Raw genomic sequence first — 24,747 nt, forward strand, 5'->3', positions numbered from 1 at the left:
GTTGGTGGAGGACAGAGACACAGGGTGGTTAGAACAATGTGGAATTAGACCCCTATTATTTTACAATTTTGTAAATTAATATTAAACCACAAATAACAAAATAAAACAAAGAAATAAATATTCTGTTTTTATTTCTATTTATATATTCATTACTTCTTGAAAGAAATTATATAAATTTGGAATATTCTCTGTGTTGAAAATTTAGCAGGGGGCAGAAAGATAGTATAACAGTTATGTGAAGGATTTTCATGCCTGAGGCTCTAATCTCCAGGTTCAAACCTTGGCACCACCATAAATCAGAGCTGAGCATTGCTCTGGTAATAAATAAATAAATAAAACAAATAAATATAAGTAATTTTTTTTAAAGTAAAGAAAATTTGTAAACCTTTCTATGAGGCCTCAGAACTTAGTATTCTCCTTGTGGAAATACTTTTTCTAATTACATTTCTGTGAAGTTATAGGGATATCTTTCCAGTCTTTCCAGATGTTACATTTATCTAGGATTTGTTTCTTTGGCCTATGTTTTGGTAGTTATCCTAAATTAGCAGATCGTGAACTTACCTGCTGTGCTTATAAAAAATCATTAATGTGGAAGTTTTCTGACTATCATTTTTGTTAATACCTACTCACGTTCTGGTCAGCTAGACAGTTTGTCAGCTTGTTAATTCTAGTGATGTTCCACTGAGTGTCCATACAACTAACTTTTCTGTTAAGATATATATATTTTTTTCTCCTTAAACCTGATTTTTCATGACAGGTAAAAAATGTCTTAGCCACCCCATGTCACCTAATATACCCAAATGACAGTGAATATAATTGAGCTTGAGGATTTAGCATGGTAAAATGTTCACAGTGACTATTTTAAATTTGAATTACATGACATGGTACATAAGCTATAAAAAGTAAGAACAACAAAACCATATATATATATATATATATATATATATATATATATATTTCACCTTAATGTTTTGTATTCTAAAATTTAAATGAGTAGGAATAAATACTATTCATATTAAATGTGAACCCTCTAAATATCCAAACTATGGTCCCAACTAAAAGGGGAAAGAACTGAAGTAATTCATATATCTGTCTAGTCAAGAGAACAGATTATAAATTCATTATAAGTAATTAACTATTTGATTTGTTCTCAGCCCTAAGCACTATGAGTTTATTTGTTAACCATGTTCAAAAGCAAGTGTAACTATGCCTGATAATACCTATTAGTGCATTCTTAATAGTATGTATTATATATACAATATGTGTGTACACATGTAACACATAAATGTATTTAATAATATGTATTGCAGTATAGTCTATAGTTCAAATTTTTGCAAGTTACTAAACTGCCACATGAAACATTAACCTATATTGACATTTTGAAAATATTTTACAGGAGGAAACTGTTTGTTTTGATCCTGAGGTAGATGAACATATTAGCTGGTTCCAGCAAGAATATGAGAAAATAGAGAAGGATTGGAGAGAAATTGATAAGAGAATGAGCCAGACTTTGGAAATAAGAAGAAAGTTGATCAGCAGCAGAACACCTCTCAAGGACATTCTTAAAATGTTTCCTTTCTTGAAGTGCCCTTATCAGGTAATTGTATTTACTTGTAATACTCCGATTATGGTGCCCAAAATTGATCTTACTCAACACTCCTTGAATGAATATATAGAGCAAAATAGTGGGTGTGAATTTCAGTAGGTTGTGTGAGGTCCAAATACGATAGAAATTTCTGGAAGTGTATTCTGATAGCACATTATATTACTGGCAATCTTCAGATTTAGAGGTCATTATCACTAAATACACTGCAGTGACAGAGACTGGGAAACCACCACTTGGTGGCATTGTGATTGTGTGAAGTGTTTCCCTTTTGCCTACATTTAGATAATCAAGACAATTCATTAAGAAATTATTAGTATGCGACATTCAAGATCCGTTTCCTTTCCTATCCCAAATTATTTCTAAAGTGGTCTAAAAGATATTATGTGTAATAGGTAAACCATATATCCCACCACACAGTTTTCACTTAAGGTGGTCCTTCATGGGTTTCTTTATAATTGAGTATACTTATAAAAGTGGCATATAGTAAAAGACCATCAAGTTCTTAGGTGAGAACACATTATGTGGAAGAATTCTATGATTGTAATTAACCAAGCTGAAAATAAAATTGTTGTGTTTGTTTGTTTCACCAAAGCACTGATCAGCTGTGGTTTATAGTGGTGTTAGGGATTGGATTCTGGAACCTCAGAACCTCAGGCATCAAAATCTTTTGCAGAGAGTCAGGCGGTAGTGCAGTGGGTTAAGCACACATGGCACAAAGCTTAAGGACCAACGTGTGGATCCCAGTTCGAGTCCCTGACTCCCCACCTGCAGGGGTGAAGCAGGTCTGCAGGTGTCTATCTTTCTCTCCCCCTCTCTGTCTTCCCCTCCTCTCTCCATTTCTCTCTGTCCTATCTAACAATGATGACATCAATAACAACAACAGTAATAACTACAACAATAATAAAACAAGGGCAACAAAAGGGAAAATAAAAAAATAAATATTAAGAAAAAAGAAAGAAAGAAAATCTTTTGCATTATCATTATGCTATCTTCTTAGTCCTGGGTCTTTCGTATAAAAGGCTCTGGTTCAAGTCAAGATGACTCTGCCCTCAAGATGACCTTATCACCACTACCCCCCCATCCTACCCTACCCCCCCAGCCCCCCCCAAAAAAAAAACCCTTTTATCCTAATGCCATCACACTGGGCAATAGGTTACAACACAAGAAATAGAATGTGGTTGGCGGAGACTCCAGCATTCCATAGCAGTTGTTTAGATTGCTTTTGTGATTGATTTTTGCAGAGTTAGGAGTGTTCATTGAAAAAGTGCAACCTGAGTTTAGCCACTAAAATCCGTGAGCTATGTATGACTAAAAGTCTTTTCACTAGGGGCCAGGTGTGGTGGCAGACCTGATTGAATGCACATGTTATAATGCACAAGGACCCAAGTTTGAGCCAGGTTTGAGCCCCTGGTTCCCATCTGCAGAGGGAAAGCTTTGTGAGTGGTGAAGCAGTATTGCAGGTCTCTCTCCTCTATTACCTCCTTCCCTCTTGATTTCTGGCTGTGTCTATTAAATAAATAAATAAATAAATAGATAATCTAAAAAAAAATTTAAGTCTTTTCACAGAAGTTTGCATACCTCTGGGTGCCGGACTAGCTTCACGGATGGGAGAGAGACGACCAGGAATTCATGGCTGAGCGCAATCCAATGTGTTTTTAATCAGAAAAGAGTCTGCCTTTAAATATCTTCTAAGACGGAAGTGGTAGGGTGGAAAACAGGAAGTACGTAGGATAAGGGGGCGGAGTGGAAAAAGAGCACGAACCAGTGGGGATTAAACCAATGGGGATTAAACCAGTGGGTCTCAAACAAAACAATGATTATGTAAATAGACCACAGCATTAAGCAGTGCAGCAGACCTGGCATAATGAACAACATCTGGGGTCTTTTATAGCCTCAATGAGGTAGGAGTTAAGAGAATTTCAAACCCAAGGCTATATCTCCCTTGCTTTTTAAACCCTCCCATTTCTTTAAGTATTTTACTTTTTGTATGCAAAATGTGCATTTCGTGTTTTGTTTTCCAAAGCACTCCTCAACTCAGGCTTAGATAGATAGATAGATAGATAGATAGATAGATAGATAGATAGATAGAGTTTCTGCTGGTGCCAGGAATTGATCTGGGGACCTCAAAGCCTCAGGCATGAAAGCCATTTTGCATAACCATTATTCTATCTCTCCAGCCCAAGGCAAAGCTTTTGTAATGACCATACTTAATATTCTACTTCTTAACAAAAAGAGTTAAAGGGAGTATGGATCAACCTGCCAATGCCCAAGTCCAGCAGAGAAGCAATTACAGAAGCCAGAACTCCCACCTTTTGCACCCCCAAATTTTTTTTTTCTCTATACTCCCAGCAGGAGAGAAATGATAGGGAACGATTACCAGAGGACTCTGAACTCCAACTCAGTCAGGACTCAGAGAAGATGAAAGAAAGGAAGGACATTTGAAAGTAGTAATAGGTGTAGGTGTGACTTAGAAAGGAAAAGAAGGGGTGGGGTAGATAGCATAATGGTTATGTAGAGAGGCTCTCATATCTGAGGTTCCAAAGTCCCAGGTTCCACCTGCACCACCATTAGCCACAGCTGATCAGTGCTCTGGTTAAAAAATTTTTTTTAAAAATCTAACTGTAACACAGAAAGGAAAAGAAGGCAGAACCATAAGAAAAAAAAAATGGGCAAATATATACAGATACAAATAGTTATAGAAATAATAGTCAACCCATTTCTGCAATGGGAGAATTTCTGTAGCTTCCAATGGAGGGAATGGGGACACAGAACTCTAGTTGTGGGAATGGTGTGGAGTTATACCCCTTGTTATCTTATAATTTTGTAAATCAATATTGTTACTAATAATAATGTCTTAAAAAAAGAGGTAAAAAAATTTAGATTTCTTCCTTTCATTCAGTCTTATATAGCTAGCTGGAATAAAAGTAAGTTTGATATTTCTTATAAATACCCACTTAGTCAACAATCTCTGTAACAAGCATAACAGTTGCTTTTGTCCAAACAATTGTTAGTACTGTTGTGAAAATGCTCAAGGATCTGTTGTTGAGGGTTGTGTCCGAAAGAAGTAGTTCTCTGGGAAGCTAGTTATAAAGCTTTACAAGGACTCTTGTCACAACCTGTATGTATCAACCTTCCTTCAAAAAAAAAAATAATCCCTTTTCTCAACAGATACTTAAAAAAATCAAAACTTTGGGGCTAGGTAGTGACGCACCTGGTTGAGTGCACATGTTACAATGCACAAGAACCCTGGTTGGAGCCCCCCCCAAGTCCCCACCTGCAGGGGGGAAAGCTTTGCGAGTGGTGAAGCAGGGTTACAGGTGTTTCTCTGTCTCTCTCCCTATCATTCCCTCCCCTCTCGACCTCTGGCTGTCTCTATCAAATAAGTAAATAAAGAAGAAATGTTTTTTGATAATATTAAAAAAAAAAACATCAAACTTTGATTATCGGAAACAGTATAAATGAGAAATTTAGAATGGGATTGCATGGATGTGGCACAAGACAAGTGGAGGGAGTGGAGGGGTGGATAATACCAAAGTTAAATAGTTCTCCAAATTTTTCAATAAATCCTTTGGATATTATAATTTTTACTTCATTGAGAACTATTAATAGCTCAACAACCACTATTTAATGCTTAAGCAGGGGCCAGGCAGTGGTGTACCTGGTTGAGTGCCCACATTACAATGCGGAAGGACCCAGGTTCAAGACCATGGTTCCCTCCTGCAAGAGGAAATCTCACAAGCTATAAAATAGTGCTACAGATCTCTCTCTCTCTCTCTCTTTCTCCTCTCTTTCTCTCTCTCTTTGTCTCCCCTTCCCTCTCAACTTCTCTCTGCTTCTATCCAAAATAAATAATATTGAAAAATATAAGAAAGGGACAGAGTAGGGTATATATACATACTTATTTACCTACTGGGTGGGGAGACAGCATAATGGCTATGCAAAATGACTTTCATGCCTGAGACTCTAAGATCCCAGTTTTAATCCCCAGCACGGCCATAAACCAGAGCTGAGTAGTGCTCTGGGAAAATAATAATTTACCTAAAAGGTAACTTTTTTTTTTCACTGGTATATCATAGTTTTATTTTTTTTTATTTCTTTATTGGGGAATTAATGTTTTATACTAGACAGTAAATACAATAGTTTGTACATGCATACTATTTCCTAGTTTTCCATATAACAAGACAACCCCCTCTAGGTCCTCTCTCATCCTTCTTGGATCTATATTCTCCCCACCCACCCACACCAGAGTCTTTTACTTTGGTGCAAAAAAAACAAGATCAGAAAAGAAAACACAAGTAGAACCTGAACTGGAATTGCCGTATTACACCAAAAGGTAACTTTTGGATGATTGTTTCTAAGAAATTAAATTGCTGTTTGTCAGAGCTTAGAAATCCTAGTTTTCTATTCTGTTAACAAAAATTAATTAATTAACTAATTAATTAAGCAAATTAGAGCAAAGCAGCTGCCCCAACCTGTAGAGCAGGGGCAAGTTTTATGAGGGGTGGGGGGAGGCGATGTTGTTTGGCTGAGCGGTGAAGCAGTGCTGCAGGCCTCTCACCTTCTCTTGCTCTGTCTCCATCAAAAAGAAAAAAAGAAAAAAATGGTCACCAGGAGTGGTGGAATTTTTGTTTATCATTATTATTATTATTTTAATATTTATTCCCTTTTGTTGCCCTTGTTTTATTGTTGTAGTTATTAATGTCATTGTTGGATAGGACAGAGAGAGATGGAGAGAGGAAGGGAAGACAGAAAGGGGGAGAGAAAGATAGACATCTGCCGACCTGCTTCACCGCTTGTGATGCGACGCCCCTACAGGTGGGGAGCTGGGGCTGGAACCAGTATCCTTATGCCAGTCCTTGCGCTTTGTGCCACATGAGCTACCGCCCAACTCCCTTATTATTATTTTTTTTTACCAGAGCACTCTGGCTCATGGTGATGCGGGGGATTGAACCTGGGACTTTGGACCCTCGAGCCTGAGAGTATTTGCATAACCATTATGCAGTCTACCCCCACCTAAGGTGGTATTTTTGTTCAGGTACCAAGCTTCAGCAATAACTCTCTTGGCAATCAAAAAAACCTTAAGTGAACAAAGGAATCTGAGTTTTGCTTGTAAAATGTATTTCTTTATTTACTTTTTGAATAGAGACATAAATAAATAAAGAGGAGGAAGGGGAAGATAGAGAAGAACAGAGAGAGACACTTATAACACTGCTTCATCGGTTGTGAAGCTTCCTTCCTGTGGGTGGAGATTAGAGGCTCGAACCCCAGACCTTGAACACTGTAACATGTCCATTCAACTAGGTGCATCACCACTCAGCCCCGGAGTTTTTGCTTGTTTGATCATGAAGCAACTGGACTTAGACTTGCCTCCCTGTAATTAACAAGATTAAAGTTGGTGGGGGGTGGATATCAGGTGACAGTTTCCAGTCAGCATCTACTATGTGCTGCAGCTTGGTACCTCAGGGTTTCCTTCTAGAGGTGGCACATTTAAAGGTGGAAGCCAGGGCAATGTGGTGTTCTCAGTGATGAACAGGGGGAAGTTGGAGTTTGGGTACTGTGGACATGGTATTAGGAGGTAAGGAGTCTACGGCCATACCATCCTAAACAAGCCCGATCTCATCTGATCTCGGAAGCTAAGCAGGGTGTGGCCTGGTCAGTACCTGGATGGGAGAAGGAGGTTAGGAGTATGCATAGACTCCCTCATGAGGTTTGGGACTGGACTTCACATAGTGGAAACAAATCACCCAGCGCCACAGAAAGTGTACTGCTCAGCTCTGGTTTAGGGTAGTGCAGCGAGTTCAACCAGGGACCTCTAGTGCCTCAGGCATGAAAGCTTTACATAACCACTATGCTGTCTTTCCTGCTCTATCATCTATTTATCTATCTATTTATGTAGGGAGAGAGAGAGAGAATTAGAATACTGGCCCAGCTTCTGTTGTGCAGTGATATAACCTGGGGACTCTCATATGCAAGCCCTGTACGTATGCCACTTATGGGTGAGAACCAAAACAAAAACCAAAACAGAGCTGATCAAACATGACAAAATGAAAGCAGACTAGAAACATTAGCCAGTAGCTTAACTGTCAGTGAGTGACGTTAGAGGAACACAACCTAATTCAGATTCCTTACTGATGGGCCCCTAGGGTAGTAGTGATAGGTACCACTCTGGTTTCCAGTCCTGCCTAGGGGAGAAATAGCACCATGTATTAAGCTTTGATTCAGAGTCTCTTCAAGATCCTTTTCCCAGCCCTGCAAAGTATTTTATTTATTTATTCCCATTTGTTGTCCTTGTTTTTATTGTTGTAGCTCTTGTTGCTGTTGTTATTAATGTCATTGTTGTTGGATAGTGTTGTGGCGGTCTGGTGTCAGGCTGCACCGCGGAGAAGAGAGTGGACGTCCAGAGCAAAGGGGTACACAAATCTTTATTATAGGATGGGGGGGTTTGGTTCAGACCACGTGGGGCCAGCCGGCAATGGCCGTCCCCACTACCTGACGGGGGGGGGGGGAGAGCAGGGGGCGAGATCTCAGAGAGGGAGAGCTGAGAGCACAAGAGAGGGGGGGGTGAGGGGGCTTTTTATTGGGCGACAACCAGGGGTGACTTGTAGGACCAGGATTGGTTGAAGGGGGCACTGCTAGGATTTTGCAGGGCGTAGTAAAACCTGGGGGTGGAGACTGCATCAGAATAACTCCTCAGCAACAGGATAGGACAGAAAGAAATGGAGAGAGGAGGGGAAGACAGAGGGGGAGAGAAAGATAGACACCTGCAGAGGTTGCTTCACCGCTTGTGGGGAGCTGGGGGCTCGAACCCAGATCTTTATGCCAGTGCTTGCGCTTAACCCGCTGTGCTACTGCCCAACTCCTCCTGCAAAGTGTTTTATGAATCTTTTCCACAAACTTTTCTTATTGTTGCTGTAATAGTTCTCAAAGGGGCAATCTGAAATAGAGCACTAAGTCTCTGCCTGAAGCTGTACTTTCAGCTTGTGTATGAAGGCAAACAATTTTATTTTAAAATACTGCCTGAGACACCCAACATCCCAGGTTCAATCCCAAGCACCACCATATGTCAGAGCTGAGCATATCTGGAAAGAGTTGAGGTGTCCTGGAAAGTAAGAAAGAAAGAAAGAAAGAAAGAAAGAAAGAAAGAAAGAAAGAAAGAAAGAAAGAAAGAAAGAAAGAAAGAAAAGGAAGGAAGGAAGGAAGGAAGGAAGGAAGGAAGGAAGGAAGGAAGGAAGGGAAAGAAAGAAAGAAAGAAAGAAAGAAAGAAAGAAAGAAAGAGAAAGAAAGAAAGAAGAAAGAGGAAGGAAGGAAGAAGGGAAGGAAGGAAAGAAGAAAGGAAGGAAGGAAGGAAGGAAAGAAGAGGAGTGTAGAGGGGAGGGAAGGGGAGGGGAGAAGTGGAGAGGAGAGGAGAGAGGAGGAGAGGAGGAGAGGGGAGGACTGGACAGGACAGGACAGAGGCAGATTAGAATATTGAGAATGGGGATCATCCTTTTAAAAGCATGCTCCTTCTCTTCTCCCTCTATGTTATTTGGGAGGTGCAATGGGAGATCTGGGACCTGGATTCTTGAGATGTTTCTCCTGCTGTCATCCTATCATGATCTTAGCTCCTCTCTAAGACATTCAATGCTATGACGCTCAGTTTCAATTTCACCACTACATCAAGTCAACCTTGTAAACATAAAGAGGGATATAAGAAGGTGGAGGGATTCCACAAATTGTTACTGGAGGTCACAACTTAGACTTGTATACCAGATAGAGGATTGTAAACAGTGGTCCCTGTGTTTGGAGAGAGGCAACATTTATTTAGAGTTGTCCAAAGGAAGAACAGGAGATCAAATCTCTCAAATTTATTCTATCTGGAAAACAAAGGCAAAATGTCTTACAGAGTCAGGGAAATGAAGAAGAAATTCAGGGAAAATTTAAAAAGGGGAGGGATGGGGGAAATCTTTATTTCTTTACATTGATAAGTTTCTTGAATAATAAGACTTCTTAGGAAGTCTTAGAACTGGATTATAGGTAGCTAATGTGAGCAAGTTAACTTCTGAAGCTACTTCTACTTCTAAGTAGCTATAAAGGGGTATTCAAACCACAGTCACTAGGTATCAGTACCATTATTATGAAGTCTCTAAGTTAGAGAAATGAAATATATGTGATGAAAGCACCAAATTAAAAACTTGAACTGTAAAGAACATTTATTTGAATAAAAACATCACTGAATAAAGAAACACAATCCGGATAATGCCAAGGAAGAGCTTGCATACCTGAAGCTAGGTCAAAAGAAGCAATCCAGCGAGAACAAAAAGAAAAGGGGTTATGAGACTTGTAAATGTGGAGCAGAATGAGGAACTGTGAAGAAGGGACTTTTTTTTGTGACTGACCACTCACGGCAGGGTGTCTGGCTACATGAAGTTGGTACAAATAAATAAAACCGTTGAGAACAATGGGAGTCAGGTTTCTTAGTGCTGAAGAGCAAACGTATGGAAAGGGAGTTAGTTAAAATAAACTTAGTAATGTTGAGTTGAAATGGCAGGTGTCAGTGTGAACTCACGGTTTTTCAAATGTAGTTAAACTGTTAAAGATGCACGCAGGGGCCGGGTGGTGACGCACCTGGTTGAACACACATTATGATGCTCAAGGACCCAGGTTTGAGCCACCTGCAGGGGGAAAGTTTTGCAAGTGGTGAAGCAGTGCTGCTTATTGTCTCTCTGTCCCTCTTCCCTCTTGATTTCTAGCTGTCCCTATTCAATAAATAAAGACAATAAAAAAATCTTTAAAAGATGTCTGCATGTCTTTATGTAGATGCATACAAATATGTATCAGTTATAGTGTTCTGTAAGAAAACTCTTCAACATTAAGAAGCCCTTTTAGTAATGAGCACACCTAGGGATCAAATGCCATTTCTGGTCTGGAAGGTAGTTCATCTGGTAAGGAATGTACCGTGTCATGGATATGGATCAAGTGTGAGCCTTAGTGCCACACTTAGACGCCAGGGAAAGTCATTTGCACTGGTCTCTCTCCCTTTCCCTTTATCTCTATCTGAAATAAAAGGAATGAAAAAAGTCAACCCAGGAATGGCAACATGTGCCAAGTGCACACAAAAAGAAAACCAAATTAAAAAAAAAACAACTTATTTTCCGAACTGAGAAGTGGTACAAGGAATATGGAACTGAACTCAGAAGCATGACGTCCCTGAGTTTAATCCTTAGCATTACATGGGCCAGAGTAGTGCTTTGGTTGACTCTATTTTATGCTAATAAAAAATATATATATATATTAATCTTATTTTTCAAATACTTTTTTCTACTTAAAAGACCTGTAGCTCAGAGAGGTCTTTTAAGACCTCTTTTAAGGTCCAATTCTAGGGCTGGGGAAGAAACAATGAAATAAATAAATAAATGAATGAATAAATAAATAAACTAGAAATTGTGCCAGGTATTAGAGAAGTGTTCACAGATTAGTAGGATGTGTAAGGAAGCTGTCGGAGCCAGTTGAGGCCATTACTGCTGTCCAAATCTGGACAATCTAAACATTGATATAATCAATGAAACAGATTTATAATCATTTGAGTCTGGGGAGACTGCTATTGGTGAGGCAGAAGAATCATGCCTGAGGCTCTGTGGCCTCAAGTTCAATCCCTAGTAGCTCCATCAGTCAGAGCTTAGCAGTGCTCTAGTCAGAAAGAAAAATAAAAGTCTACAATCATTTCAGTCATAGGTATTCACTCCAAGTAGTAATAGAAGTATCTGGATAAAGGAGACAAAATGTACATGACACCTAAATCTCACAAAGGTCCTTGAATTAGATCCTGGATTTACAAAGAAGAGGATTTTAGAATAAATTTCAAGCTTGAGTGAATTTGATTTTTTTCCCCAATTTTGATGATTATACTAGTAAGTGTTCTTGTACTTACTAACTACATAGTGAAGAATTAAATAACAAGAAGTCTTCTTAGCCTGGGCTGTCACAGGAATCAGAATTGTCAAAGGGATGGTGAAACAGTTCACTTGGGTAGTATGCTGCTTTGCCTTATATGTCAGCCAGGTTCCAGTTTTCCCCCATTGCACATTGTATTGAAGGAACATTTGGTACTGTGATTTCTCTCTCTCTCTCTCTCTCTCTCTCCCTTGCTCCCTCCCTCCCTGTCTATCTAAAAGAAAAAAAATTAACATTGGAAGAGGGAATCACATGAAGATGGAGTTCTACTTACTTTTCTGCAACTCAAATATAAACTTCCAATTATTTCAAAGGGTGAAAAAAAAATGAAGTCGGGTTGTGGCACACCTGGTTGAACGCACAAATTACCATGCAAAAGGACCTGTGTTCAAGCCTCCGGTCCCCATCGGAAGGGAGGAAGCTTCCCAAGTGGTGAAGTAAGGCTGCAGGGTTTCTCTCTCTTCTTCTCTATATCCCCTTCCTTTTCAGTTTCTCTCTGTCTCTATCCAATAAATAAATGAACTTTTTAAAGGTTAAAAAAAATCTCTAATCTATGCACACAGGAAGGTAGAAAACTACTTACCTTCTTTACACTTTGCCTATTAAGTTCTTATTAAGGTATGAATCTAGATTGTGATCCACTGACAGTTGGCTGACAACAGAGCCACTGCACCTTCATTATTATTATTATTATTATTATTATTATTAATACTTTTCCCCCTTTTCTCCTTTTCCTTTTTCTGTCTCCTCCTCCTCCTCCTTTTTTTTTTTTTTTTTAATAGCTAGAAAGAAACTGCAAAGGAAAGAGAAGACAGAGAAAAAGAGAAGTGCCTACAGCACTACTTCAACATTTTTGAAGTCTCCTTCCTGCAGGTGGGGGCTATGGCTTGAACCTAGGTTTTTGAGCATAATTCTTCTAGCGTTTGCCCTTCTTCTGTAGCCAGTCAACAGCATCAGGTTGAGCCTGATGTAAAGTTTCGAGACCTCCTTTGAATCTGGAGAGGAGGCAGTCGTTGATTATGTGGGTCATAGTCTGTCTGTAGCCGCAGGGGCAGTTCGGGTCGTCTCTGGCTCCCCAGCGATGGAACATAGCGGCGCACCGGCCATGGCCTGTTCGATAGCGACTGAGGAGGGCCCAATCATAACGTGCTAGGTCAAAGCCGGGTTGACGCTTGCAGGGGTCTGTGATGAGGTGTTTGTTCTTTACCTCAGCTGACTGCCAGCTCTGTTTCCAAGAGTCTGGAACAGAGAAGTTCAGTGTAGGCGTAGGGGACCAGATTGGGTGACGAGACGTCAAGCGTTGGACAGGGTGGGCGAAGATATCCGCGTATATTGGCAGGTCCGGTCGAGCGTAGACATGGGAAATGAACTTAGATGATGCCGCATCCTGACGAATATCTGGCGGGGCGATGTTGCTAAGAACTGGCAGCCATGGAACCAGGGTGGAACGGATGGTTCCAGAAATTATCCTCATGGAGGAATATAATTTGGAATCGACCAAGTGGACATGGGGGCTACGGAACCATACTGGGGCACAGTATTCTGCAGTGGAATAGCATAATGCCAGAGATGATGATCATAGTGTGGAAGCGCTCGCGCCTCATGAGGAGCTGGCCAGTCTTGCAATGATGTGATTCCTCACGCCCACCTTTGCTGCAGTTTTTATGAGATGTTCGTGAAATGAGAGTGCGATCAAGAGTAACGCCAAGATAGACTGGCTGGGCTTCATGCCGGATTCTCGTATCGCCAAGCTGCACATTAAGCTCACGCGAGGCCGAGGCATGGTGTAGATGGAAAACAGATGATACCGTTTTTGCAGTGCTAGGGATTAGTCGCCATTTTTTACAGTAATCAGATATCAGAGACATGTCTTTCGTGAGTGTTTCCTCGAGGATGTCGAACTTTGATGCCTGAGTTGCACAGCAGATGTCATCGGTGTAGATGAACTTCCTTGAAGAAGTTTCTGGGAGGTCATTGATGTAAATATTAAATAGCGTAGGAGCCAGAACAGAGTCCTGGGGGAGGCCACTTGAGACAAGTCTCCATCTGCTAGACTTGTCACCCAGATGCACCCGGAATCTTCTGTTTTGGAGAAGGAACGATATAGTGTTGGCCACCCATGGAGGCAGGCATCTTGAGATCTTGACTAGGAGACCACGGTGCCAGACCATGTCATAGGCTGCTGTGAGATTAACAAAGACAGCTCCCATCTTTAAATTCTTCTGGAATGTATTTTCAATGTAAGTTGAGAGGGCCAGGGCTTGTTCGCAGGTAGATCTTCCTGGGCAGAAACCAGCTTGGGCGGGTGATAGGAATTTCTCTGTAAGAGGAGAAATACGTGACAGAAGCAGCCTCTCAAGGAGTTTCTAACACACAGAGAGGAGAGAAATTGGTCTATAGCTGGCGGCCAGTGTTGGGTCTTTCTTTGGTTTCAAAACCGCTATTATCTTCGCACGACGCCAAACGTTGGGCATAGACTCAGATTCCAAGGTGTGGGACAGGAATGAAGTGAGCCACTTTTTTGCCACGGGACCCAGGTTAAGAATGAGTTCTGGGGTGATGTTATCATAGCCAGCAGCTGTTCCCGGTTTAACTCTCTTCAAAGTGTCTTCCAGTTCAGATAGTGTAAAGGGAGAGAGTTTTGGAGATGGACAAGATAACCGGAAGTGGGATGACCACTCGTGGGAAATTTCTCTTTTCCAGACTGGGTCGATCTTAGCACGTCCAACTTAGGTGACTGGCCACTGAGTTTGGAGATACGGGAGGATGGGAGACGGGAGGGGGTTGGCTACCGGCACCCAGTCTGTGAAGAAGCTTCCAGGCCTTCCTACTTGAGTGGGTGAAGTTCAGACTTTCCGTGAGTTGTTGCCAGCAGGCTTGGCGTGCTGCATCCAGGGAGGCAATGAGATGGTCAGCCACATCTGGGTCGCCCGACTCATCATACTGCTTTAGTAGTTGCTCGCATTCAGCATCAAGACAAGGCGTATAGTTAGCACGTCTCCCACGAGGAATGGCTTGGGAAGCTGCTTTGAAGATGGCTTGGCAGAAGCGCCTGTAGGAATCTTCAGAGGGGATAGAGTTAATTGGAATTGCAGGAATAGATTTGTTGGTAAGATCACTGAACAGACGCCAGTTTGCTTTCCGAAAGTTCCATCTTAGTTTCTTCGAGCACAGAATCAGTGGGAGCTGGAGACCAATGTGGATGATAGCTGGGCGGTGATGACTGTGCGGGAAGATCTTGAGAACTTGTCTTGTAGCAGGAAAGGCTTGGCCGTTGACTGTGCTAATCCAGCACAGGTCGGGTGATGAGTCTTTATTCCATCTAGCACTGTGAAAAGAGCCTGGCTGTTTGGGATCGTATAATAGGGAGAGGTCATTCGCTGAAGCCCAGTCGGCTAAGAGCATAATGACATCTGCACTCAACCTTGTGTGCCACCATCCAGTTCTCTACATACCACATTTTCATAAGAATGTGAATTTAGGGAGTTGGGCAGTAGAGCAGCAGGATAAGAACATGTGGTGCAAAGTGCAAGGACCAGCATAAGGATCCTGGTTTGAGGCCCCGGCTCCCCACCTGCAGGGGAGTCGCTTCACAGGCAGTGAAGCAGGTCTGCAGGTGTTTATCTTTCTCTCCCCCTCTCTGCCTTCCATTTCTTCTCTCCATTTCTGTCTGTCCTATTCAACAACGACGACATTGATAACAACAATAACTACAACAATAAAGAAAAAAGGGAATAAATAAATATTTTTTAAAAAAAGAATGTGAATTTTGTTTCCTGGTAACTTTAGGAGCTAGCCTTCGGATTGTGACCTACCCAAATTAGCATAAGAATGATAGGAATCAGTGGGTAATATGTGACTATTACAATGTTTTAGGATAATTTAATGTGACAAGTAGTCTGATGGGGGAAAAGTGGGCAGCAGCAGGAATAGGTGGTTTTGAGTAAAGGGGTTTTCATATAGGTAAATTAGTTTTGCTGTCACCTTGTCATATATATTACAAAAGATTATTTTCTGTATTTCTGGTTCTGAGGCACTCTTTTTTTCAGACAGTATAGTTAGGTATTCTCAGGCCTTACTTCCTAAAACCTAGAAATTTTCTAGGTTTGGATACTTCCCAAACAATGTATAATTTATCAAAAGAAATGTAAAATTCTAGAATCTTAGCCAGATAACCCAAAGAGCCAAAATATATATAGATATGTCATTTAGTTGCATTTGCATCCAAAGTTTTATTTTAAGGATATAAGTTTTTATTTCTTTTGGATTGTTTCCCAGGATAAACTGTCATGCTGAATTGAAAGGAACACATATTTGTAAGGCTTTAATATATTATATTAGAGAACTAGTCCCAAAAAGGTAGTTCTGATTTGTAGCAACATTTGCAGGGAGTTTGTATAATGCTTCAGCTATGGACTCACTGAAATTTTAATTTCCCCTTCTGCTGCTGTATACACGTGAAATTTCTAGGTTGTAATTTAACAGAAGAAATGACCTAATCATTGCTAAGTTTGAATTATTTTATGTACAGTCTATTGATTAAGCTGTTCTATTTGCATACATTTATTGATTATAACAATTTCTTATACTGACTCCAGCCTCTGACTTTTCATCATTTTATCACCTTAGATAACAGATGCACAGACAATTTTTTTAAAAATTGTCGTGGTCCAGGAGGTGGCACAGTGAATAAAGCATTGGATTCTCAAGTGTGAGGTCCCGAGTTCAATCCCTGGCATCACATGTACCAGAGTGATGTCTGGCTCTTTCTCTCTCCTTCTATCTTTCTCATTAATAAATAAATAAAATCTTAAAAAAATAAAATAAAAAAATTGTCATCAGGGTTATCGCTGAGACTCAGTGCCTGCATGAAAAATCCACTGCCTCTGGTGGCCATGTTTTGTTGTTTTTGTTTTTATCAGTGCACTGCCCAGTTCTAGCTCATGGTGGTACAGGGGATTGAACCTGGGACCTGGGTGCCTCAGGTATGAGTCTGTGTGCACAACCACTATGCTATCTCCTCCCCCCCGCTTTTCTTTAAATTTTATACAACAGGGAGAAACTGAGAGGGGTGAAGGAGAGAAAAAGGAAGACACTTGCAGACCTGCTTCACTACTGGTAAAGTGTCTTCCTGTAGGTGGGGAGCAGGTGCTCAAACCTGTGTCCTCATGCACAGCAATGTGCTGCCTTCCCAAGTCTTTTTTTTTTTTTTTTAATTTTATTAGTGACTTAATATTGACTTACAAAATTATAACAGGATAATTCTGAATCCTTCCCACCACCAGAGTTCTGTATCTTCATTCCCTCCATTGGAAGCTACAGTAGAGTTGAGTGTCATTTGTTGTATCCAAACTGGTATTAGGTTTATGAGGTTTGCCTTCTTTGAGCCTTTCCATTAGAGTGCCAACCTTACTTGGTTTATGTCTGATGCGTTAGAGAAATTATGACGCCTTCTTTAGGCCTTTCTACTAGGATCTCAGGCTTATGAGGTCTAAGTCTAATCACAGAGAGCTATTAATCACTTTTACTTCGAGTTATATATTTGCCTCTTGTTTACTGATACATGTACACCTGTACCCAGTACCCTAGCCCTTAGCCTGTATCTAGTATCTGTAACTTTGTTAGGTAACGTGCCATCTGAAATGTAACTAGGTATGCCCATGGGTTAGGAAAGATCTCCCCAGATTAGAGGAGTTGGCTGGTTGGCATCTCAGGCTTGATTTGATGTCTCTGGCAACAATACAAAGTAACAAGTCAGTAACAGCATAACATGAGGTGGCAGCACTGGTAGCACTGATTCAGTTGAGGTCGACAGAGGCAGTATGATGGTAAGGGATCAGAGAGAAGAAACAAAGAAATACGAGCACAGTGCTAGAAGCTCCAGGACTAGGAGAAATAGGATCTTAAAGAGAATGGGAAGGGTTTCTTGTAGTCTTAGAAATAATTAAAAATAGCAAGTTAATTATTATTATAACCAAGTTAGTCTTTTTTTTTCCTCTTTTCTATGAAAATCCAATGGTTAGGATCTACTGTAATAGTCTTGACTTCACTATGCTTTGTGCCCTCTAAGGATATCTAACATATCTTTAGATACTGATAGGGCCAAGTGGTTTTGGTCAGGCTGAAGTTTGTAGGTAACATATATTTTTTAAAAACTGTGTATACAAGTATAGTTCTAGAGTTCCTCGAACAAGTTAAGCTCAGTGTCAGAATTTGATCATCTTACAAATCTGAAATATGACTGAATCTGTTTCTTGAGCCTTCTACCTGAGCTTGTACTGCTCTCAAGGTTTGTTTCACTCCCTGAAAGTCTGTTTGAAAATTTTCTTTCATGCTCCTAACATCTAGTGAACTTTGATTGAAGTTCTTTCATGTTTTCTAGTGTCTTAGAGAGCTTTCTTCAGAGCTGTTCTTTTGTTTCCTAATTCCTTAGTGAAATATTCTTTCAACTTTTTTTTTCTCTTAACCAGAGCATTGCTCAGCTCTGATTTATGGTGATGCAGGAGAATGAAACTGGGACTTTGGAGCCTCAGGCATGAGAGCCTATTTGCATAACCATTATACTGTCTACCCCCACTCTTCTTTCAACTCTTTAATATGCTTCTCTATATTATTCTTGGATTCTTGGAGACTCTTTCTCTTAGATTCTGTAGTCTTTCTTTGATAATCCCTCTATGTCTGTATTTTCTTAGCATCCTTTTATCATTTATCTTTGATTTGGCATGTGTGGTAGTTTGTTTCTGCAGTATTTCTGTTTACACATTCATTGTGCTGGTTATTGCTGGCCAGTAGGCGGTGCTATTGTTGTGGTCTCTGCACTTCACTGTTTATATGGTGTGTAGAGGAGGGATGAGAGCTGGGGTTAGGATTTTTTGTTTTTTTTTTTTCCTTGAGCTGTTTTGTGCTTCATGTGGTGCTTGGATATGGTTTCTTTGTATGATTTTAATATAAAACTAAGCCTCAGGGATCTGCTACTGGGATGCTGCTATATTTATAGAAGCAAGGGTGACTTTACCATCTACCACCAACTCCAACAAATCACCTTTATGTTTTGGCAACAGACAAGACTTCTTTTGGTCACATATGCTCCCTGTTTTTTTTATGTGTCCTTGCCTATAATTTAGTAGGCTAACATCCCTGAGGTCATGGATTACAAGGTTTTAAATTCCCTTCTCTCATGAACAGGATGCTGTTTCCTTGACTACTGTTGCACACAGAGGAAAATTGCACCATGCTGTGATGAAATTCTAAATTCTTTGTGTTTGACTTCAGTACCACACCCCTTCTCAACCCAACCATGACTATGAGCATCCAACTCAAGCTGTGGTGTTTCTGAAAATGCCTCAGCTGTAATTGGTGAATTGTTACGTTCAATAGTTGTAGACATTTGTTACTTGGGGGCAAGAGTCCTATCTGTTCATTGTTACTCCATGGCCATGCCTTTTGGAAGTCACTTTTTAAAAAAAGTCTATTTATGAATTTTATTTTTATTTGTCATAAGACTTTTATTTTCCGCTGGAGCTTGGTGCCACATATGATGACTCCACCACTCCCACTGGATGTTTTGGGTTTTTTTGTTTGGTTATTGTTTTGTCTTTGATAGAGGGTAAGAGAAAGGAGGGGGAAGTGAAGGAGAGAGAAGCAGAGACACCTGCAGTATTCCTGCACTGCTTGTGAAGCCTTTATCCCCACCTCCCACAGGTGAGAACCAGGGGCATAACTCCAGCTCCAGCTGTGTCTGCTCTAGTGAGTGTGTCACCACCAGGTGTCATATGCCGATTTTTAATTTTCTTAAAATATATATTTACTGAAGTTTTCTCCTTGAATTCAAACCTGGTTTCTATGAACTATTTCCTAAAACTTAAAACATTTTTTCTATCAAACAATAATATTATGAAAGACAATAATGAAAACATTTAAAATAACATATGCCATACAGTAATATTAGCTATATACAAATTAAGAATGGTATTAAATATAATTTAGCTTCTGTTCTTTTCTTATTGAGCATTATGTTATTAGTGTCTTCAATATATTCTATAAAAGAACTGAACTGTAGTGTTCTTCGCTGTTCCTCTATTATTCATTTTGAGTAGAAACATTTTCCCTGTCATCATAATTAATGTTGCATTGATCACCCATATGTACAAATAAATGTTTTCATCTATGGTTTTTGGAATATATTTCTAGATGATTACTGATTCCACATATGTACATTTTCTAGACTCTCAATTTACTTTGCCAAATTGCATTTTAAACATGCCATGCCAATTTATATTTATCATGATGGGGCCTATCAAATGCATCCTTGCCAATACTAGGATTATCTTTGAAAAATCATTTGCATTCAAAATTTTTAATACTGTAGACTTTCTTTTTTTTTTTAATTTTTTATTTAAGAAAGGATTAATGAACAAAAACATAAGGTAGGAGGGGTACAACTCCACACAATTCCCACCACCCAATCTCCATAACCCACCCCCTCCCATGATAGCTTTCCCATTCTCTAGCCCTCTGGGAGCATGGACCCAGGGTCGTTGAGGGAATACTGTAGACTTTCAAGTTTGCTGTGTCCATTATGAATTTCACTTAAGATCATATATTTCTCTTCTGCTGTTTTTCCACTGAAGCTACTAAATATCTAGTATATACTTTAAAGTCAGTGTTTAATGTTATTATAATTTCTACTTTTTTAGTTACAGTGTATTTAACTTCTATTTCATATATAAATATTTCTCTAATTTTTCAGATGTTCAGAGAATTCCAACTTCTTACAAGAACAGATATTTATAAGAAAACAAAGCACATCTTGGAATCCTATTCAGAAAATATACTGACATCTTTCTCAGTGGTGGATAATCCCATTAATATTGCATTGCAAGAAAAAATGAAACAGCATACAGATGAAGATATGTTGAAATGTTAGTGTATCTGGATATGAAGGGGGCTGGTCAAGTATCAGTATCTGTTTAATTCAAGTTAATTAGAAAATCTCTTTCTTTATTGTAATAGTAAAATTAACCCACATGTGAGAAAGATAAGAGAATTTTCAAATAGAGGAGTTGGGATACAGACTGTAGAAGTGTTCTAAATATTTGTTTGCTTATGCTCAGGGGACTAGTAACCATTTGGTTTCATAATGCAAATCACTAGCCAAGATAAAAAAAAAAAAAAAAAAAACAGAAAGTATTAGAGCCAGGGGTGGTGCACCTAGCTGAGTGCACATGTTAAAATGTTCAAGGACCCAGTTCAAGTCCCCACCTGCAGGGGAAAAGCTTCACAGACTATGCAGCAGGGCTGCAGGTGTCTCTGTCTCTCTCCCTCTTTCCCTCGTCCTCTCAATTTCTGGCTGTCTCTATCAAATAAATAAAGATAATACCTATCTAGGGGCTGGGTGGTAGCCCATCTGGTAGAGCCAACATGTTACAAAGCACAAGGAGCCTGGTTCAAATCCCAGGTCCCCACCTGCAGGTGAGAAGTTTCACAAGCAATGAAGTGCTACAGGTGTCTTTTTTTCTGTCCTCACCTCTCTCTCTTCCCTCTCAATTTCTCTATGTCCCAAATAAGTAAATACAAATAAATAAAAAAGGAGCTGGCTGATGGCGCACGTGGTTGAGCAAACATGTTAAGAGTAAACAAGGGACCCAGGTTCTAGACCCCAGTCCCCATCTGCAGGGGGAAAGCTTTTCAAGTGGTGAAGCAGTGCTGTAGGTGTCTATCTCTCTCCCTCTCTATCACCCCTTCACTTCTTGATTTCTAGCTGTCTCTATTCAATAAATAAATAAAGGTAATTATTAAAAAATAAAATAAATAAGAAAGATAAAAATAAAGAACAACAACACACATCCTCTGACAGTGGCCTAGAGGGCAGAATATAAGATCCTGGATATTTATTAAAGGTAGGTTTGATTCAAAAATGGTTGGGAAATATTGAACTAAGTTCTCTGTAGCAGTTATTTAAAAAATCTAGATGCTTCAATATTGGCTTTGCTTCCCATTGGTGAAAACATTCTTACTTGGACTGTAAGCATGTTTGTTTTGACAGATATGAAGATGACAGCCACATGTCTACTCCTACCAGATGTTTTTGGTGATGATTCCAGCCTTTATGTCATTGTCAATGAGAAGGTATGCAGTATGTTAATGATCACTCATTTGACATTCCACATCTTTGTAATTTATTTAAAAATATGTTGATCTATGCTTTATCTCCACTGTGCTAAATTATTTACACTCATTTATAACAATATGGTGGTGAAATCAAAGCACTTAATATTATTTAGTTTAGATATGATGGGGTAGTGACTCTATTTTCTCCTTTCAGGTGGAGGTATCAACGCCTGTGTTAGAAGTTAAGAACCCTTTCAACATTGACATCTGCGAATTTTCTTTGTATTTAGAAAAAGAGAGGCTCACAAAGGTGGATGACTGTGTTACTGCTTTGGCTGCTTTTATAGCTGCCTTTCATGTGTTTGGGATTGAGTGTCCAAGAAGGCTATCCCAAACCCTCAGCTTCCTAGAGACGCTGATTTTTGGAATGCAGAGTCCTTATTTTCCTTCTATAAAAGAACAAGAAATAGGAGTTCAGAATCCAGTCACTTAACAGATGCCATGGTTCCTGTCAAAGCTGATCTCTGGGAAGCTTAAACTTTATAGAAAATTGTGTTGAATTAGGACTGGATTGTAGTACAGGTAGATGTTAGGAAATCATCTGATGTCAAAGACGCCTTTTTACCCTTACACTTACATAATTAAGTTCTTTGTGTAACTGTAATAAAATACTACTTAAAAAAGAGTTTCTTAGTTCTAAGAAATTCCATGGACCTTGTTAACATTTTCGGTAATGCAGTACTTAATTTTTAAACCTTTACTTAGTAGTGATTTGTTAATGGTTTACAGGATTATAAGATTACAAGGGAATATTTCCATACCTCATCTAACACCAATATTCTGTAGTTCCTCTCCCTCTGTACCATGATAACCATCCCAGCTTTCCACAAAATCTTAGAGACAGTTTGACTACTACTTACTTATCTGTTTTAAGTTAAATATATTTCAATTCTGTAGATTCCACATATGAGGAAACCACCTGGCACTTGTGTTTTACCTCCTTACTTCGATAAACATAATCATCTCAAGTTCCATCCATTTTGCCCTAAAGGACAAAGTCACCTTTTGCTAAAGAGGATAAACATATAACCTAGATGTTTGAATAAATGCTCCACTTCATCACAGAAATGCACATTAAGACCACGAGATACTCCTCACAACTGTATGAATGCCTCACATCAACAAATGAAGAGATGACAATTGTTGGAGAGGATGTAGACAAAAGGGAACTCTGGTACATTGCTGGTGGAAATGCAAACTGGTGCAGCCTCTATGGCAAACAGTATGGAGAATCCTCAAACTGTTAGAAATGGAAATGCCTTATGATTCAGGAAGCCCTACTAGGCACATCACCTAAGGGTGTAAAGGCACTAATTCAAAAGGACATATGTGTACCTCTATGTTGATAGCAGCTTTTTATTTTATTCTCTTTGTCTATTTATTGGAGACAGCCAGAAATCGAGAGGGAAGGGAGTGATAGGGATTGAGGCAGAGACACCTGTAGCACTGCCTCACCACTTATGAAGCTTTCCCCCTGCAGATGGGGGGACTGGGAGCTCGAGCCTGGTCCTTGAGCATTTTAACATGTGTGCTTAACCAGCTGAGCCACCACCCAGCTTCGATAGCAGCATTTTTGTAATAGTTCCACACCACACCCACTACCAAAATTCTTTGTCTCCACCCTCCTACCTCCCAAAGATTACCACTTTAGTTCTCACAAAGTCTTAGAAACAGTTTGCTTCATTCCGTTTTTTTTTCAAGTTCGTTTGTATCAGATATCTAAATTACACGAGTTCAATCAAATTCTATACATAATTGATACAAATCTACAAAAGAAGTAAAAATAAGCCAATAAAAAAGTGGGCCAAGAGGTAGAGGGTAGATAGCATAATGGTTATGCAAACAGACTCTCATGCCTGAGGCTCCAAAGTCCCAGGTTCAATCCCCCACACCACCATAAGCCAGAGCTAAAAAAAAAAAAAAAATTGGGCTAAGAGACTAGCTCACTTAATGATGGCCTTTTTGGTCACTATCAGGCCACCCCCATCACCCAGGAGCCTAGACAGGGAGTCTTTGGATTCCCCCATAAGTAATATGGGCTTATAACTCTGATAGATCTCTCTCTCTCTCTCTCTCTACCACCACTGGTCAAACCCACTGGTAACATTAGTTTATCTTTTAAATTTATTTATTTACTTTTTTTTAAAGAATTTGTTTATTCATGAGAAAGATAGGAGAGAAAGACCCAGACATCACTCTGGTACATATGCTTCTGGGGACCGAACCTGGGACCTCATGATTTGCGAACCCAATGCTTTATCCACTGCGCCACCTCCTGGACCTTTTAGGTTTTATTTATTAATGAGAAAGGAGAGAAAGAAACAGGCATCACTCTGGTACACGTGTTGCTGGGAAATTGAACTCGGGACCTCATGCTTGAGAATCCAGTGTTTTAACCACTGCACCACCTCCTGGACCACTGGGAATATCATTCTAAGCCCTTTTGTAGGCTTCTTCAGGACTGTACCCTCACTATGAAATAGCAATCATAGGGGCTGCCCCATTCTCCCAAGTGTCAGCTGGGTCATCCTACTATGCCACTCAAGAAAGACTATTTCTGAAATGAGCACAACTTCGAATGTTCCCAGCTGTAAGTCTGGATTGTGAACTCAGTCTGAAAGGGACTCGGGGTTATACAAACTCCTGTACTAAGTATGAATGGCTATGGGCCTCAGGTTAGACCACTGTAGTAAACACTTAATTGAATATATCTTCTTCAAGTTTGAGAACAACTCTCTGCCCTAATCCTGCTTCCTCGTTCTACTCTCAACTCTGACACCATCTTCCCAGACACTATTTCTGGTTCACCTCCATGTTAGCTATCAAGCTCAAATAGTATTAAGACATAAAATCCAAGGAACATTCCTAAAATAGATGCTGCAGCTTCCTCCCACCCTAAAGTCCCTACTTACACCTGCTCTATTCTGTCAAAGTTCAGGGCGCCAGTGTGCCGGGCTAGCTTCGAGGCGGGAGACAGACGGCCAGGGACACATGGCTGAGTGGAGAAGTAGTATTTCTTTATTCACGAGCGAAGGGTTCAA

The 24,747-nt window shown here is 39.9% G+C and overlaps 1 protein-coding gene across 1 annotated transcript in view; it reads left to right on the top strand.

The window, feature by feature from the left end:
• SAMD3 (sterile alpha motif domain containing 3) overlaps window positions 1-22,292 on the top strand; it is an 87,593-nt gene extending 65,301 nt beyond the window's left edge. The window contains exons 7-10 of the mRNA XM_060190924.1: window positions 1,397-1,597; window positions 20,286-20,457; window positions 21,582-21,664; window positions 21,861-22,292. Of these exons, the coding sequence (XP_060046907.1) occupies window positions 1,397-1,597; window positions 20,286-20,457; window positions 21,582-21,664; window positions 21,861-22,139 (735 nt within the window). The 3' untranslated portion in view covers window positions 22,140-22,292. The remainder of the gene's footprint in view (window positions 1-1,396; window positions 1,598-20,285; window positions 20,458-21,581; window positions 21,665-21,860) is intronic.
• The last annotated feature ends 2,455 nt before the right edge of the window (window positions 22,293-24,747 follow it).

The sequence above is a fragment of the Erinaceus europaeus genome, chromosome 4 (assembly GCF_950295315.1).
Source record: "Erinaceus europaeus chromosome 4, mEriEur2.1, whole genome shotgun sequence".
Classification (NCBI taxonomy): Eukaryota; Metazoa; Chordata; class Mammalia; order Eulipotyphla; family Erinaceidae; genus Erinaceus; species Erinaceus europaeus.